The 18,194-nt window shown below is 42.4% G+C and overlaps 1 protein-coding gene across 1 annotated transcript in view; it reads right to left on the bottom strand.

Annotated features, from left to right (window-relative positions):
- Positions 1 to 18,194, bottom strand: part of DNAJC1 (DnaJ heat shock protein family (Hsp40) member C1) — a 211,211-nt gene that overhangs the window by 33,453 nt on the left and 159,564 nt on the right. Inside the window, exon 9 of the mRNA XM_081229510.1 lies at positions 700 to 819. Coding sequence (XP_081085636.1) covers positions 700 to 819 — 120 coding nt within the window. The remainder of the gene's footprint in view (positions 1 to 699; positions 820 to 18,194) is intronic.

The raw sequence follows: 18,194 nt of genomic DNA, 5'->3' as shown, positions 1-18,194 counted from the left end.
ACCGGGGCACGAACCCATGTCCCCTGCATCGGCAGGCGGACTCCCAACCACTGCGCCACCAGGAAAGCCCAACACTGTCTTTTAAATGGTAGGTATTACTAGTCACATATAATCATATATAATTTAAATATATATTGTTTATAGTATATATATAAATCTATAGTTATACACTTTTAATGTATATTATATATAATTATAAAGCTATATGCATAGAACAATTTTTTGGTTAAACAACTTGTCAAAATGAATGGTAGGTATCATCCTTGAAATAAAAACATTATAGGAATATTGCTCATTTAATTAACGCAAACCACCTGTCAACTACCTATAGCAATCTGTACTTCAGTGCTAAAAAGATCCAGCTGAAATGTAACTTCTCTAATTCTGATCAGAGAACTATTTTTTTCCTACAGCTAAAGGGGTCACTCGAAACAAAAACTAGCATTGTTTTTCTGTGATTAGGTTACAGTAGCTTAAGTCTCTGAACACCAGAATGCCTCACACAGCTGTTAATTGTAGACCAGGGGACTGGCTGACATCTGCTTCTTGCTTATTTTGTTAACGGTTCACTTCCAGGTCCTTAAAAAGATTGTAGGCTTTCTCCAAAGATAATGTTGGATGCATCTATGTCTGCCTTCTACATAGTTGGCTTATTCTGGTTTGTCACTCTCCATACAATGCAAATCTGAGTGAACTCACATCTGTCACCGATCGACCCAATTCGTGGGCAATCTTTTCCCATCGACCTGGGGTTCCTCCTGGGAACTTAACCATACTTCTTGTCAGCTGGCTGAGGTCCTCTTCTGTCCATTCAGGTGCCTGCAAAACATTAAAGAAAAAAAAATAATTCAGAGAATGTTCGCTAAAACGTTTAATAAACCTGTGAAACCAAGTATTGGCATTATGCTTTCTGCAAAAATAACAATGTTAAAATGTATCTACTAGATTAGGTGAAGGTCTGAGTTGCATATTTAACATTAGAATGCAAAGCTCCCACAGCCTTTTAAATGCTCCAACCTACACCAAATAATAAAGAAGAAATACTGTGAACCCAGGCTCTTAAAGACATTTAAAAAAGAAAGACAGTTGTTTTGAAGTGCATTGTGTCACTAATGCTCACAAATGCCTCATGTGAGCTTACCACAGAAGGTCTTGAAGTTTTTAAGAAAAATGATTAAAAAAGCAAAAAACTTTATAAGTGTAAATGAAAATGTGAACAAGTAAATGGACTGATTCAGAATCAGAACCGAGACAAAGATATATTTTTTGTTCATTCTACGTAACGATATTTAATTCTAAAAAGCATGTATTTTCAAGAAGTTAATTTATCAAGTGCTAGCATTTTGTAAAACTTGAGAACAGAAATTAGAAACTCCTGCAGCCAAGACTTAAACCACCCGGTCCATGCAAAGCAACACTTCCTTCTTGAAAAGGTAAATAGCTTCTAAAAGTTGATCAAATTATTAAATTGAATAATAAAATACCTTAAAGATTACAAAAATCTTTTTTTGCAAAAGCCAAAATTCTCAGAGCAAGCATATTCTCTGCATTTTATTCAGCATTACCACTTGGTGAAACCCAAAGTTGAGCAAAGCAAAAGAAACCATCATCAAATAACAGGTAACCACGTTACAATTATTTTACGTTACAGCACTAAACTATTTCCTACCAGAGGCAGTAGCCACAATGGTGTAACACAAGACTCTAGGAGTCAGCAGAGAGATGGAGGAAGCCACCTTATTTTCCTTTAATTAAAAAGAAAGAAAAAAAGAAAGAAGGAAGGAAACCTCTGAGACAAATACCTTTTCTAATCACCATTTCCGATAATGAACAGGCATACATCAGGCCGTATGCATTACAGGACCATCAGCACAGACAACAGTCAGAGGTGAGGGACCCCAGGGACTATCTCCACAGCTACAGCAAAGCTTCTCCCTGACACTAATCCTCCCTGTCATTCTCCCACTGTGCTCTAACCACACTGACATCCGCCTGCCTCACCGCAAGCTTAACGGGGCCCTTCCTGACTTTTTACTGTCTCCCCCAATCAATGGTTCAAGCGTGCTCTTTTCACCATGTCCAAATGGCAGCTTCACTCATAATCAAAGTGCACTGCCCCTGTTAAAGGGCTTTCCGAAAGGCTCTCCCATTTGCATTCATTTGCAAAGCAAACTACTTTTATTCACTTTGTTCTGCTATCAAGAATGTTCCCTGAAGCAGATAAATTGGCATAAATACAACCTGCCACTTAAGAGTCAGTAAATAATAGCCAATAGTAGGGAGGATTTTATCAATCATTCTATTTTGTATCCACTAAAAGCTGAAAGCCTCAAACATATTCATCAGTACAGCCCTTACCAAACATGCATAAATTCCCTTCTATAAAAAGGTAGCCTACACTGAGTATGGTCGGAATTTCCTTGATATTTAATGAATATCAGAAATCTAATTCTCCATATCAGATAATTAAAAAATTTACACTGAAGGTTTTTTTTACTTTCTTTTTGCTTGTTTGTTTTTACTTAGGGGAAAAAGCATTATTCAGATATTATTTAGATGGACATAATTGGATTTTCTAGGAAATCACTTTTGCTAAAAAGCTGCAACTTGAATAACTATACCAATTGGCTTCAAAATGCAAAAGTTACGAAGCATTTAAATATAAGCTTATAGTACAAGGAAGGTCATACATAAATAGCATTAAGTTGACGCTGCACAGAGATAGAGTATTCCAACCATATAGTATATCAATGCAATTTCACACTAAATCAGATCTTATTTCTGCATTAATTATAACACATTTTTGTAGCAAACGAAATTGTCTAAAATGTCAATAATATAAGCCATTCTTTCACAGAGTAAACTAATTCTTTAATCTATTTTTAATAGATTGGCCTTCCAAATATGCTGCATATATCAACAATGGGCATTAAGAATCAATCTAATTTTAATTCCTTGTTAATCAGTCTAAAAGGATAGTGCCACTTTTTTCTGGAAAGGAAAAGATTTAAATCAAATATTTGGATGAATATCCTGAAAAATCATCTACTTCCTTGAAAATCTTTCCTTTTAGTTTCACTGTTATTTCACAGCCATGATTTTATTATTAATATTAAAAAACTAGATCAATAATAACTGGGACCACAATCTGAAATCTTTGAAAGAATCCTTTTAGCAGTTCATTATTCTCTCTCTTCCAGCTGTACAGCACTTTGGTGAATGTGTAATTCCTCAGCAATAGTTGGTTGTGTCTTTAGAAGCAACAGAGCCTACTGTGATCCAGCTACTGCAGCAGCCATGAGGGTGGCCTTGGTGTGAATGTATTCTCCTTGCTCTAATCTGGAGCCAACTGTAGCTCTGAAAGTCAAATGAATGCATACGCATACCGCTTTGCCACTTAAAACCACGTGTGTCCAATATTACTGAGACACTGGGCCAAAAATTCATCTCTACTGTAAAGTAATGGAAGACACCCCATGGGGTGGGGACAGCTGTTGTGACTACACAAGCATTCCAGTTTTGCATCAGAAAAGCCCCACTCTGGGAATAAATCTCCATACTGAATAAAAAATAAAAAGTTTTCAAATTATTTAATACATTTATGTAATGACTCCAAAATATATCTGCTAAAGTAAGAGCTGATATAACATTTAAATTGTATTCTCTCTACCCCTTTGGGATAGATTTTTGTCATAAAACTAGCTAATGTTCAAAGATTCAGTGCCTTTGAAAATCCTTAATATTCTTGGGGGATAGGAGTTGGAGGCTGTAGGGGAAAGCACACTGTACCTTTAAAGTAACCTATACATACCTTTCCCCTCACAGAGTCACAGAGTTAGATGGTAAAATGTTAATTACAAACTGTCATGCAATTTATTTGGTACTGAAACTTATGACCCAGTTAAAAGAAAAATGTTAAATGTACTTACTTACTGCATTTTCATACTTTATTGAAACTGCCTAATGAAGAATATTTCTGTTGAAATGACTTATTAATGATCCTTATTTATGTAATTACAGACCTTACAATTTTGGATTCAATAATTTTTAGTAGATTCAGCTCAATTCATGACTTCTCAAATTTTACCTAAGAAATAATATCCTTACTTAGCATCACCCAGTTAAAATATCACACATGCATCTAATAATATGGATGGTATATCTAATGATTGAATAACCAGCTACCCTCTCATTCTACATTCTGTACTGACATTGTGTTTTAGAATATGCATTTGGCTTTCAGCTATACAATTTTCATTTCCAATTTGAAAATTGAGCAGTTAATTGACCTTGACTATATATGTGGATAAATGGTATATTAAAAAATGCAAACAACAAAATTAAAAACAAATCACCTTGGGGCTTCCCTGGTGGCGCAGTGGTTGAGAGTCTGCCTGCCGATGCAGGGGACACGGGTTCGTGCCCCGGTCCGGGAAGATCCCACATGCCGCGGAGCGGCTGGGCCCGTGAGCCACGGCTGCTGGGCCTGCGCGTCCAGAGCCTGTGCTCCGCAACGGGAGAGGCCCGCATACCGAAAAACAAACAAAAAAACCCAAATCACCTCTAATGTCTTCTCACTCTTAGGAGGAGAAACTCTTCTTTGAAGAAAACTTGCAACTCACCCTAAGCTATTATTATAGAGTTGTGATCCTTTAGCAGCAGTCGTTGTGACCAGAAAGGTCTTCCCATCTATGACTTAGCTACCTTGCCAAAAGAGAGATCCCCTCTGGACCAGTGATCCTAAAATGTGGTCTGGTGCCAACCGGCAAACGAGTTTGTTACCCACCTGTGACAAAGTTCAGACACTTACAGCAGTTGACCGCTGCCACCACAACCAAGAGCAATCAGCAGGCTCTTCCTTTAGAGACTATAAGCCAGTTGGGTTAGTTGTCAAACTAGCATGGTGCGTCACATGAAGTGTGAGCTGCAATCTTGTTCGGCACCACAGGACTACAGCTTGGTCAGCAGTAGCCGGAAATAATTTTTAAAACCTGGTCCTTCACTATAGATAATTTGAGAAACACTGCTCAAGACAATGCAGATGATTCAGATTCCTTCTTACCCGCCCCCCCCCCTTTTTTTAGGAGCAACAGTAAATACTTGGAGCTCTTGAGAAATGGACACAAAGATGTTTGATCCATTCCTTTAGCTTTGCAAAATGCCACTAAGTGTTGGGGGGGACTTGGCATGTAGTAGAAGATTACACCAGGTACAGGGAACAGCAAATTGCAGAGGCCTTGAAGTGGGAGCACGTCTAGGATGTTTGAGGAACAGCAAGATGACCAGGGTGGCCGGAGCAAAGCAAGCCGAGGTGGCAGGGGGAGGAGGTGAGGTCAGAGGGGCAAGGAGGTAAAATCACAGAAGGGCTCAGAGGCCATCACAAGGACTCTGACTCATTTACTCTGCCTGACACAAAGCTCTTGGAGAGGTTTTTTTCCCTTCGGTTGGTAGAGAGCTTATTTACAAAAGGGGCTATTTACAAAGGTGTGAGTGGAGGGGAGCCACGAGAGCTAGTGCACCGACAGTCCTGACAGCTCAAACCTGCAAGAGGAGACGCCCACAGGGTCAGCCTGCTTATGAGGTGAGAGTGAAAGCAGGTGCAGGGCGGCAGTGGGCCTGCGATGACCACATCCAGAACCACAGCTAATTGGGTTTGTGATAATTTACTGCCCAGGCCCAACAGTTGATGATAAGGAATATCATCAGGGTGTGATAAGAATCTCTGAAGTCTTTAATGACAGTACGACTCTCTGCCTATTTTATTCCTTTACTCTCCTGTGGGGATTCAGAAAGGAGTAATGATAAATAAATGTGATCAAGGGGATATATTTACCCAGAAGAATACGATTTTACATGAAAGATTTGTGAAGTCTTATTTAAAACTATGATATACATTATTCAAATTCTAACCTAAAGAGTACGTACTAGAATCATCTATTCATGGTAATTTAATATTGAAATAAAGAGTGACACCATCGTACGATGTTTGACTGCCGATAGCTTTGAAGCCTCCCCTCTCCCCTCCCCCTGTGCCCCACGTCTGGGTAAGGCCTGAAGGAAGCCTGGGAGGCGGAAACCTCGCATGTCCCTCCGTCCCTCCGTGTGTGCGAGAACCCTCATCCCAGCCCCACCCCAACTGCAATAAGGAATCCCAAACCAGCCTCCTTTTCTTTCTCAGGTAATTTTTGGGCCAACATGGAAAGCCTGCCCTGTTTTCCCCAGAAAGCCTTGTTATATAATCAACCTTTTTGTATAATCTTGGGGGGGGAGGGGGGTTTTGTGTGTGTGTGTGTGTGTGTGTGTGTGTGACATTATCAGTCCTGACACTGGAACCAAATTTTGGGTATGGAGGTGGTAATGCTGTCCCTGCAAGGTGGCCACAGCAGTTGACATTGGGAGCAGGATGTCTAGAGGGGGGCGACCACCACCCAGGGTTATCTTCTCTTGCTTTGGTTTGCTGACTGGATCTGCTGCCTGGTGCTGCATTTGCTGAGTCCTACCAAGCCTCTGTCATAGATTTAACCTACCTAAGCTGGAAGCGTCAATGATTGGTGTTCACAGAGAAGAGCATGGGATCAGGGAGCTCCTTTAAGTACCCTTGGGTTGTGTGTCTCAGCCCAGACTCACCTGTGTCTTAGACTGAGTTGTGTGTCTTGATTGATGGACTCAGGAGAAAGACTCTTAACTTGTGAGACACTGCTTGTGTGTCTCAAGCAGGCGGTGTTGGTCCTGTTCTAAAGAGGGCTCGGGGAAAGAGCTTGTTCAGGCCCACTGGGTAGTCACCTGTATGGAGGAACAGCAGTCCCTATTTGAAGAGCAGTTGAATTACTGAGATTCATACTCCTAAAGGCAGATGGCTCACTAGGACCCTATAAGATGCTTTTGCTGCTCCTGCTGCCTATGTCTCTGTTGCAAAAAAGACCTTGATCCTCAGGGTTATAGAGAAGAACACCCCTGGCATCCCTGTGGCACAGCCAAAGTGTAAATTCAACCGCTGTCACGGCAAAGGACGCTAACCCTGACAATACTGATTGGAGGCTTTCTGGAGGAAGAAATTTATAAATATGAGCAGTGCAGAGAAGACCTCCCTGAAGTATACCCAGTAACTACCACCACCAGAAAACCCCAAACCAAAACAAAAAAAACCTACAGGGTGAGCACACTGGTCTGCTAGGGCTGCCGTAACTGAGTTGCTTAAACAACAGAAGTCTATTTCTTCACAGTTCTGGAGGTTAGAAGTAGGAGATCAAGGTGTCATCAGGGTTGATTTCTGATGAGACCTCTCTTTCTGGCCTGCACATGGCCTTTGCTCTGTATGTGCCCACACAAAGGGAGGGAAGATCCCTGGCCTCTCTTCCTCTTCTGATAAGGACACCAGTCCTATCAGATTAGGGCCCTGCCCATATGACCTCACTTAACCTTAATTAATCACCTCCTTAAAGGCCCCATCTCCAAGTACAGTCATGTGAGGGTTAGAACTTCCGCGTATGAAGGTGGGACACAATTCAGTCAGTAACAAGGAGGAAACAAACAAAAACTGAAATGGAAGTCCATAACTTGGCCCAATTGGTAACTGAAATTTTACTAAAAGAATTTCTACAACAAAAAGATTAAAAGGGCAGATTGGCTTTTGTACCTCTATAACACTGGTTCTGAATTAGTTTAACATTTGCTGAAACACAGCAGTTGGATAACCTTCATGGCCTTAATCAATAACGGGGCTCAAATTACAGTTACACTGGGCATCCCACTAAATTTAAATAAGGTACCCCCTATAATCTTCGGGCAGTTACTAAACGTGATAAAGAGGACAAAAAGGTATGCCTTACCTTAACCACAGGAACTACTGTCTTGCCTAAATTTCTCGTGATCACAGTACCCACTGTCCTAAAATGTGCCAGTGCTCATGGACTCTCTGACTCAACAAGTAATAAATATTTGTCACAAATTATCTTGATAAAATGGAACCCCACGAACCTCTTCTTCCCCCATTAAAATAGTTAATATGGCCCAATGTAAATTAAAACAGTCTTTAATGATTGAAACCCTTTAGACAAGATGTATTTAGAGAAGTGGTGAGTAGCCCCACTGCTTTGCCATTTAACAGCCCAGTTCACCCTGCTCTTAAACTTGGGAAGAATGAATGTGCCTCACAGTGGATTACCCATGAGCCTGGATTGCTGTGGGTCTCGTTAAGGTCCCTGTAGCCAGTACTTCTGAATTTACCAAATTCATCCAATCAGCAAATGGTAAATATTTTGCTATTATAGAATTTGTTGAATATCTTTTGTTCAGTGCCTATTTCAACACCCTCTTTTTTTTTTTTTTTTTTTTTATTTTGCGGTACGCGGCCTCTCACTGCTGTGGCCTCTCCCACTGCGGAGCGAGCACAGGCTCCGGACGCGCAGGCTCAGCGGCCATGGCTCACGGGCCCAGCCGCTCCGCGGCATGTGGGATCTTCCCGGACCGGGGCACAAACCCGTGTCCCCTGCATCGGCAGGCGGACTCTCAACCACTGCGCCACCAGGGAAGCCCTCAACAGCCTCTTGACTGCAGTTTGCCTTCCCCTCCAGAGGGCTATGACATACTTTACCCAGCTCCCAGGGCGGGTAGCTCACAGCCCTGTCATTGCACGCAATCTCTTAACTACGTCCTTCTTTCTCTAGGGACGCGGGTATGACATTACCATGATGATTTCCTCTTTGACACACTCGTTCAGGACGTACAAATAATACAAGGTGCTCACAAAAGGAGGATGGGCCACTGCCCCACACACAGGGTAAGGTCCCCCTGCCACCTCGATGAGGTTCCTGAAAATTATTTGGGAAACTGAAGGCTGCTCTCTCTCTGACACCGTCAAGAAACAGCTGTTGACTCTCAGCACCCACAACTTCTTTTAGGCTTTTTTTGTGTGTTCTGAAGGAAACATATTTCTCATTTACAACTTGTACACAAGCCCATTTATGCTGTTACTTGCAAATTAGCTCACTTTGAATGGGGGCCCCTCTAACAAAGGGCTCTAGAATCTATCCCAATTGCAAAATAACAGACACTCCTGTTGGTGCCCCCCAGAGACTCCTTCACTGTAGAGGTTTTGGCAACCTTCTCTCTGAGTTAGAATACCAGTTGTGTACAACTAATCACTTTAAAATGTTAAAACCATAAATATTTGGACTGCTAAAATTAAACTCTTGGTCTTTTAAAGAAACTGCTTAAAAAATGAAAAAGCCACAAACCAGGAGCAAATATTCACAACACATATCAGAAAACAAGATTTGTATCACAATTTGTTTACCTATTCTCCTACTGATAAACATTTGGGTAGCTGCCGGCTCTGGGTTATTAGGTATTATGAATACAGATGCTATGGATATTTGTGTATAACTCTCTTAGTGGTCATGTGTCTTAACTTCTCTTGGATAAATACCTACTGGTGGAATTGCTAGGTCATATAGAAAGTATACATGTCACTTTATAAGATAAGTATTTTTCCCAAGTATTGTTTTACACTCTAACAAGCAATAAATGAGAGTTCTTGTTGCTCCAGATCCTCACCCACACTTGATATTACCAGTTATTTTATTTATTTATTTATTTTAAAAGAATAATCAGGAATTTATTTATTAATTTAATTTTATTTAATTTTATTTTTTGGCCATGCCATGCAGCATGTGGGATCTTAGTTCCCCAACCAGGGATCGAACTGGTGCCCCCTGCATTGGAAGGACAGAGTCTTAACCACTGGACCTCCAGGGAAGTTTCCAGTTATTTTGACTGTCTGGTAGGAATGAAATGTATCTTATTGTGGTAATGATTTGCATTTCCCAGATAACAAATGATCTTGAGTATCTTTACATGTGTTTAAAGACAAACTGAATATCTACTTTTGTGAAGTATGTGTTCATTTTTTAACTGGGTTGTCTTTTTATCAGTCAGTTGTAAGAATTCTTTATATTTTGTGGACACAAGATCTTTGTCAGATATATGTTTTGTGAATATTTTCTTCCAGTCTGTAACTTACATTTTCATTTAAAATTCTTCAACTTTTATTTTAAAACAGTAGACTTACCTAATTCCCATATACTCTTTATTTAGCTAACTACGATACTAATAGCTTATGTGACCATTGTGGTTACAAGCCTCCAAGATGGTCCTCGGTGATTTCTACCTCCTTGTTCAGTCCCCTTCCACAGTGCCTAGAGCTGACCTGTGTAACTAACAAGATATTGTAGAAATGGCAGTGTGTGACTTCCAAGGATAGTTTATAAAAGACACTGCAGCTTCTGCCTTTGCTGTCTTTGGGATCACTTGGCTCTGAAGGCCAACTGCCCAGTTGTGAGGGCATTCAAGCAACCCAATAGACAGGCAGTGTTAGGAAGAGACAGTGTCTCCCTCAAGATCAAGGGGCAAGCATTCTTACTGTCTGGTATAGTGAAGATAATTGCCTCCCTCTGGAGAAAAGGACAGCCATGCTTATTGCCTGTTATAAAAGATTTGGGTTCCTTAAGCTCAGGATTCCTCTTCTGTACCACAACCCATTGGTTGTAGAGGGGGTCATCTTTCCCTCCGCATTGCTCTGGGGGAACTGGGCTCAGGGAACCAGCAGAAAAATGCTGATACTCTAGCTACTGCTATTGCTGTGAGTGATAAAGTATCCTTTACCTCTGATCCAAGAGTCTCATGTCTTCTACTAGCATCCATGAAACTGTGGCAGGCTAACTTATGTACTTGCAAGTGGGGTAGAATCTCCAATTCCTTATAGTTTTGGTGACGAGGATAGGATTCTGACAGAGACATGACTTTCTGAAAGAGGAAGGATGAGAGCCTCGCAGAGACTTGAGGGAAGGCCTTGGGAACCTGCAGTAAACATGTTGACCAAGTTGTACAGTCAGTTCTGGAAGCAAACGGCCCTTCCTTTCACTGCCTGTTACTGAGGGTGAACTGCGGAGGTGGCTGCACGCTGAACACCAGGAAACAGGTTCAAGACAGGTGCCTCAGAGGTGTCCTCACTGCTGCTAAATCTCTTCTGGGCTGGGGCACTTCCTTACCACCCTGTTAATCAGCCTCAGGTCTGTCCCACGGGAACAACCAGGAGATTCATTTTAGTACTGTTCCCTTTCAGGCAAAAGGTTCTGCTCTCTTTCAGACAATTACAGAGACACATATCTGTAATGACCATGAAAGGAGAGAAATTCATGGGCATAAGTCAGGCCAGTCATTAGAACAGTGTCTGGTTTACTTGGGAGTTGAGGGGGCAGGGTGTGTAATGAATGGTCTTAAGGACAAATGGTATCAGCTGGGCTGTCTTTCCTACAGTCTATCTTGTTGACCTCAAGTCTATTTGGAAATGACAGTAAAAGGTCTCAGAGGTTTTGGAAGTGGGTCATGGCTGCTTTTATCCTTTCAGGAGGTCTCTCAGAGACAGATAAACTCTTGTAGGAAACCAAGAATGAGGCCTTGCTTAGTATTCAGGTTCTTATTACCTCAGATTGGATTTAGAATGCTGATGTAAGTGACCAACTAGAGAATGAGAAATTAACCCAAAGAAACTTAGATAAATTTTTGTGGTCAGCCTACCACCCTGGAAAACTCTGCTATAGCCCTTATGTAGAAACTGAGTGGGAATTGAGAGATGTTAGTGATGGGAGAGCAACTGCTCTGGATTAAGATGGACTCAGCAAAGAAGGTCACCACTGTGCAAACCTGAGCCAGCCAGTGGCAACCCCATGACCTCAGCTAGAAAGCCCTGTGGCTATGGTACTGAGTCAGAGAGTTCTCAAAGCTGAAATAGATGGTATCAGCCATGAGAACCTCACCACCTGATCACACGTGGTGTGATCATGGGTCACCCAAAATAGTGGAGTTGCATTTGGTTTGTGCAGCTCAGAACTAAAAGCACCTTATCCAAATCTTTGAGTACTGGAGATAGTATGTGTCTCATTTCAGCACTCTACCTGGTACTTTATACAGACTAAACTACTTATCACAGTACTTTGAGGGGACTCGGACCAGCAGTCTGCATTTGCACCTGTCCAGCAAGCTGCTGACATGCTGTCTGCTTTTGAAGTCCCACATCTTCATGACTCCTTTGGGAGGTAAGTCTCTATGACTAATGACCCTGTGACCTGGAGCCTATGACAAAGGAAAACAGCCTTGACCTGGAGGCATCTCTTGGGTTTTGGACTTGCTGCCTCCCTGACACAGTTATCAGGTAGGCACACCACCCCCTTTTTGGGGGGCCTCATTGCATAGCATGTGGGGTTTTAGTTCCCTGACCAGGGATCAAACCTGTGCTCCCTGCAGTGGAAGCGCAGAGTCCTAAACACTGGGCCACCAGGGAATTCCGAGGTGCACCCTTTTTGAAAAACAACTACTACCTTGCTGTTGAACTACTTTCAAAAAGAATGCCTGGTTTAAGGAAGCCTTGTGACTCTCCAGTCTGATATTCCCATTTTGGGGTGAGTCAATGCAGATTCAATGACTCATAAGTTGAGAGGGCCTAACAAGCTTTGCTTGTTAAATGGAAACAGTAAGTTCAAGAACACAGCTGGCCTGGGCCCACTGGCATCTGGTCTCTACATGAAAAAGTGGCAGCTTTCCCTTTGGGAGAAACTTTTACTCTATTCCACCATCTGAAGCAAAGCTGCTGGCTCAGTGGGGCCCTCAATTCACAAAGGTTCCATTAAATGCCTGGGCCTTGTTCACTGATGGTTGGGCTAATCAGAAATCTGACGGTATCCAACCTCAGTACCAGCTATGAGAAAACAAAACAGACGTCGCTGTGCAGAGAGAGCAGAGCTGGGGGCGGGAGGCGGGGTGCTTCCCCACCACTGACACATTTCCAGGTTACTGAGCTGCCATTCCCATCTCATCAGCCACATCGTTATGGCTCTTGAAGGTGATCTTTGCCATTTTTCAGCTTTCCAGACCATTCACGGTCTGTCAACAGTACACCTTTTATTGCAAAAGCCACTCAACAGCCACTCAAGAGTTACCGTATCTGATAGAACTCAAAAATTAATTCAAAAAGATTTGACTCTATCTCCCTCATCTCCTCCAGGTCTTTACACCTTAGTAATAAGGCAGTTTGGTCACTAAATGTCACTTTCTCTAGAAAGGAATCTTATCTTCTTAGCTACTTCCTGGGTAATGGGTAGTGATTAGGATGAAAGGAGAGGCAGGTTATAGAGACGTATTTAGAAAATTTGGGATTCCCACCTGATTCTGGCATGATGCTTCTTTCCCTTATGACAATCCCAGCCCAGTCTGGCTGGTATACCTTGTGGGTGGCAGTCCAGCCAAAAGGGGGAATAGGCGTTTCAACCTCAATTCTGGTTCAGCTACCTGGATTCTCTTGTTAGAGTCACATGGTCCTAGGTCATGATCACTTAGTTGAATATACTTGTCACCAATACAGTGCAAAGTGGGGGGATCTAATGGAACTCTGTAAGATGTATAAAAATGACTTTTTCCTCTCATACTTGACCCTTCTGGGAAAAAGATCTTGGTACAAGGTCAGGGGTGAATGGGGGAAAAAAAGGTGAAGCTATAGCTTCTGGAATGAGATACCCCAATTTTGTGGCAATGGAGGGAGAACAGCAATCTCAAAATCTGGAAAGGGAACAGCTTAGATCCTGAGAGATATGGGGAAGGGAGGAGTGTTAATAATTTTGTCCTTCAGAATAGGCCCTGGAACCTTCCTCATGAAGGAAAACACCCTGGTGCTACTCTCTCAAACTGTTCCAAGTGCCTTAAATTTAGCTGGCTGTACCACAATTTGATTATTATTGCCTTAAATATTTCTGACAATGTCATTAAAAACAGCAGATGGCCCAGATCCTGTATATCCCATGCTAAACATACATCAGCACCTTTGAGTGTCATCTCTATCCTCATCCCCATGGCCATCACTCAATCATTCTGTGGGGACGAAAAATGTGACTCAGCTGGTGGCACTGACCAACATGACAGGTTGGGCTGACGACTTCAGGTAGTTGCTCAACAAAACAAGGACTAGACTCCATTATTAAAAGTGAACTGGCTCAGCTGAGAGGAGTGTAGGAAGCAGGGTCAACTTGTTCCTCCCCCAACTCATAAAAGTCTCATATGTAATATACTACCACTGCCCTAATAATTGTAAATAAACTTTCTTTACAGGGTCATCATGTGCATGCACCTCAGGAATACACTTTGGTGCAGAAGCAAGCCATCTTTTTTTCCTTTATTCCTGAAAATACAATGACTTGCACCCTGGGAGTAGTCATAAGAGACATTCAAATGTTTAAAGAAACACCACCAGCAGGTTATGTAGCCCTCAGATGACTGAGAAGACCCCTCCGAAATGAGGGATAACTGACTTGTAGTTCATGTGCTCATTGAGGAAGGTATCCCCACAATGGGAATCATCTAATTCTAAAAGGTGGTATGAAATTTGTTCCTGATTATTTGAATTGACCAATTACACTACGTACCATGGTGGTGGAAGACACTCAGGTCAGCCTCAACTTTCTGGCCAGGGTTGTTACTGGTGACCCAACTGCCACAGATTTCTCCTGTGGGCCAGGGTGGAAGTTTGCTAAAGCATCCTGCTATACCAGAGGCTTGGGGAAATGGCTTTAAAATGCTGATATTCTAGCTACTGCTGTTGCTGTGAGTAATAAACTGTCCTTTATCTCTGACCAGGAGTCTTATTCTTCTATCACCATTCATGAAACTGTGGCAGGCTAACTTGTTAGTCTACAAATAGTGTGAAATTGTAGACCCTTCACAGTTGTTGACAGTATGTACCTTTTCATTTTCTTAATGGTACCTCTTGAATGACAGAAGTTTTTAATTTTCATGAAGTCCAATTTATCAGTGTTTTCTTTTATGGTTAGTGACTTGAGTGTCCTGTCTCTAAAGGCTTTACCAACCTCAAGGGTAAGGTAGGGGTCAAGGTTCATTTCCTATTTCGCAGTTGCTCCAGTACCATTTGTTGAAAAGACTACATTCTTTCCCCTTCTGAATTGCCTTGATATCACTGTCAAAAATCAGTTGACAGACTGTAGAGAACAAATGTATGGATACCAAGGGGAAAAGGGGTGGTTGGAGGGATTGGGAGACTGGGATTGACACTATACATTATTGATACTATGTATAAAATAGACAACTGGTGGGAACATACTGTATAGCACAGGGAACTCTACCTAATGCACTTGTGGTGACCTAAATGGGACGAAGGTCCAAAAGGGAGGGGATATCTGTATGTGTATGGCTGATTCATTTTGTTGTGCAGTGCAGGCAAACACAACAGTGTAAAGCAACCATACTCCAATAAAAATTTTTTAAAAAAAGACAAAGAAGAGAAACAAAGAGAAGTCAAGAAGAAAAGGAATGTAATCACTAAAGGCAAATATAAACATTTTAAATTCTTTAAAAAAATCAATTGACTGTATGTATGTGTCTACTTCAGGGCTCTTTTAATGTTACATTCATCTATTAATCTATTGGATGCCATAAAATTTCCATTATAAGATAAGGAAATTGTAGTGTCATGCTAATTTTTTTAAAGATGTAGCACATCACAACTTTTTTTGGGGGGGGGAATGAAAATTATTTTAAATTACAAATAAATATTCCATCTATTTAAATCTTTATCCCTGCTTGTGGAATAATGCTATATAGTCTAAAAAAGGACCTAAATCAGGACCTGGGGTCTTTGTTGTCTTTTTTAGCTACACCTTTCTAATGCTCTACAAAACTTACATCCTGTCTTACTCTTCCTGAAATAATAACACTATCATCACCTATAAGGTTAGGGAATTGGCAAAAAGATATAATTTTCTTAAGACCACCTAGAAAGTCAATACAAGAAGCCAAAGATTCAAAGTTCTTAAAGAAAAAAAAAGTATTCTGGATAAAATTATAAATGATTAAGACCCAACATTTACTATATTATTTACTAAGATTATATAAAAGATATGTGTGAGTGTGCATTTACTATATTATTCAAAAGAAAGACTCTTTGAAAATGAGCATTGGTAAATTTATGTTAGAAAATCTTTGTGCCGTCATTATTACTTGTTTTCTATTTTTTTTAATGTTGAAAAGTAGGAAAAGCTTTATAAAGAATTACATTACTGTTTACTGCCTAAAACTTTGTTTTGACTTCTGGGGAAGATGGCGGGAGAGTGAGACGCGGAGATCACCTTCCTCCCCACAGATACACCAGAAATTCATCTACACGTGGAACAACTCCTACAGAACACCTACTGAACGCTGGCAGAAGACCTCAGACCTCCCAAAAGGCAAGAAACTCCCCATGTACCTGGGTAGGGCAAAGCTGAGAGATTCCCGCACAGAGGATCGGTGCCAACTGGCACTCACCAGCCCGAAAGGCTTGTCTGCTTGCCCGCCGGGGTGGGCGGCGCTGGGAGCTGAGGCTCGGGCTTCAGTCAGAGCGCCAGGAGAGGACTGGGGCTGGCGGCGTGAACACAGCCTGAAGGGGCTAATGCGCCACAGCTAGCCGGGAGGGAGTCCGGGAAAACTCTGGAGCTGCCGAAGAGGCAAGAGACTTTTTCTTCCCTCTTGGTTTCCTGGTGCGCGAGGAGAGGGGATTAAAAGCACAGCTTAAAGGAGCTCCAGAGACGGGCGCGAGCCGCGGCTGAAAGCGCGGACCCCAGAGACGGGCGTGGTACACTGGGGCTGCCACCGCCGCCACGAGGCCTGTGTGCCAGCACAGGTCACTATCCACAGCCCCTTTCCGGGGAGCCTGTGCAGCCCGTCACTGCCGGGGTCCTGGGATCCAGAGACAACTTCCCCGGGAGAACGCATGGCGCGCCTTGGGCTGGTGCAACGTCACGACGGCCTCTGCCGCTGCAGGCTCGCCCCGCACTCTGTGCCCCTCCCCCCCCCCCCCGCCTGAGTGAGCCAGAGTCCCCGAAGCGGCTGCTCCTTTAACCCTGTCCTGTCTGAGCGAAGAACAGACGCCCTCCGGCGACCTACGTTCAGAGGCGGGGCCAAATCCAAAGCTGAGACCCGGGAGCTGTGAGAACAAAGAAGAGAAAGGGAAATCTCTCCCAGCAGCCTCAGAAGCAGCGGATTAAAGCTCCACAATCAACTAGATGTACCCTGCATTTGTGGAATACATGAATAGACAACGAATCATCCCAAATTGAGGAGCCAGGAGTCAGTGCTGTGCCTCTGAGGTGGGAGAGCCAACTTCAGGACACTGGTCCACAAGAGACCTCCCAGCTCCACATAATATCAAATGGCGAAAATCTTCTAGAGATCTCCATCTCAACACCAGCACCCAGCTTCACTCAACGACCAGCAAGCTACAGTGCTGGACACCCTATGCCAAACAACTAGCAAGACAGGAACACAACGCCACCCATTAGCAGAGAGGTGGCCTAAAATCATAAAAAGTCCGCAGACACCCCAAAACACACCACCAGACGTGGACCTGCCCACCAGAAAGACAAGATCCAGCCTCATCCACCAGAACACAGGCACTAGTCCCCTCCACCAGGAAGCCTACACAACCCACTAAACCAACCTTAGCCACTGGGGACAGACACCAAAAACAACGGGAACTACGAACCTGCAGCCTGCAAAAAGGAGACCCCAAACACAGTAAGATAAGCAAAATGAGAAGACAGAAAAACACACAGCAGGCGAAAGAGCAAGATAAAAACCCACCAGACCTAACAAATGAAGAGGAAATAGGCAGTCTACCTGAAAAGGAATTCAGAATAATGATAGTAAAGATGATCCAAAATCTTGGAAATAGAATAGACAAAATGCAAGAAACAGTTAACAAGGACCTAGAAGAACTAAAGATGAATCAAGCAACGATTAACAACACAATAAATGAAATTAAAAATACTCTAGATGGGATCAAAAGCAGAACTGAGGCAGAAGAACGGATAAGTGAGGTGGAAGATAAAATAGTGGAAATAACTACTGCAGAGCAGAAGAAAGAAAAAAGAATGAAAAGAACTGAGGACAGTCTCAGAGACCTCTGGGACAACATTAAACGCACCAACATTCGAATTATAGGGGTTCCAGAAGAGGAAGAGAAAAAGAAAGGGACTGAGAAAATATTTGAAGAGATTATAGTTGAAAACTTCCCTAATATGGGAAAGGAAATAGTCAAGTCCAGGAGGCACAGAGAGTTCCATACAGGTTAAATCCAAGGAGAAATACGCCAAGAC

This window comes from Mesoplodon bidens (assembly GCF_964165515.1).
Source record: "Mesoplodon bidens genome assembly, chromosome: 3".
NCBI lineage: Eukaryota > Metazoa > Chordata > Mammalia > Artiodactyla > Ziphiidae > Mesoplodon > Mesoplodon bidens.
Note: the sequence above shows the minus strand (reverse complement) of the source record. Positions and strands in the feature narration are given on the sequence as shown.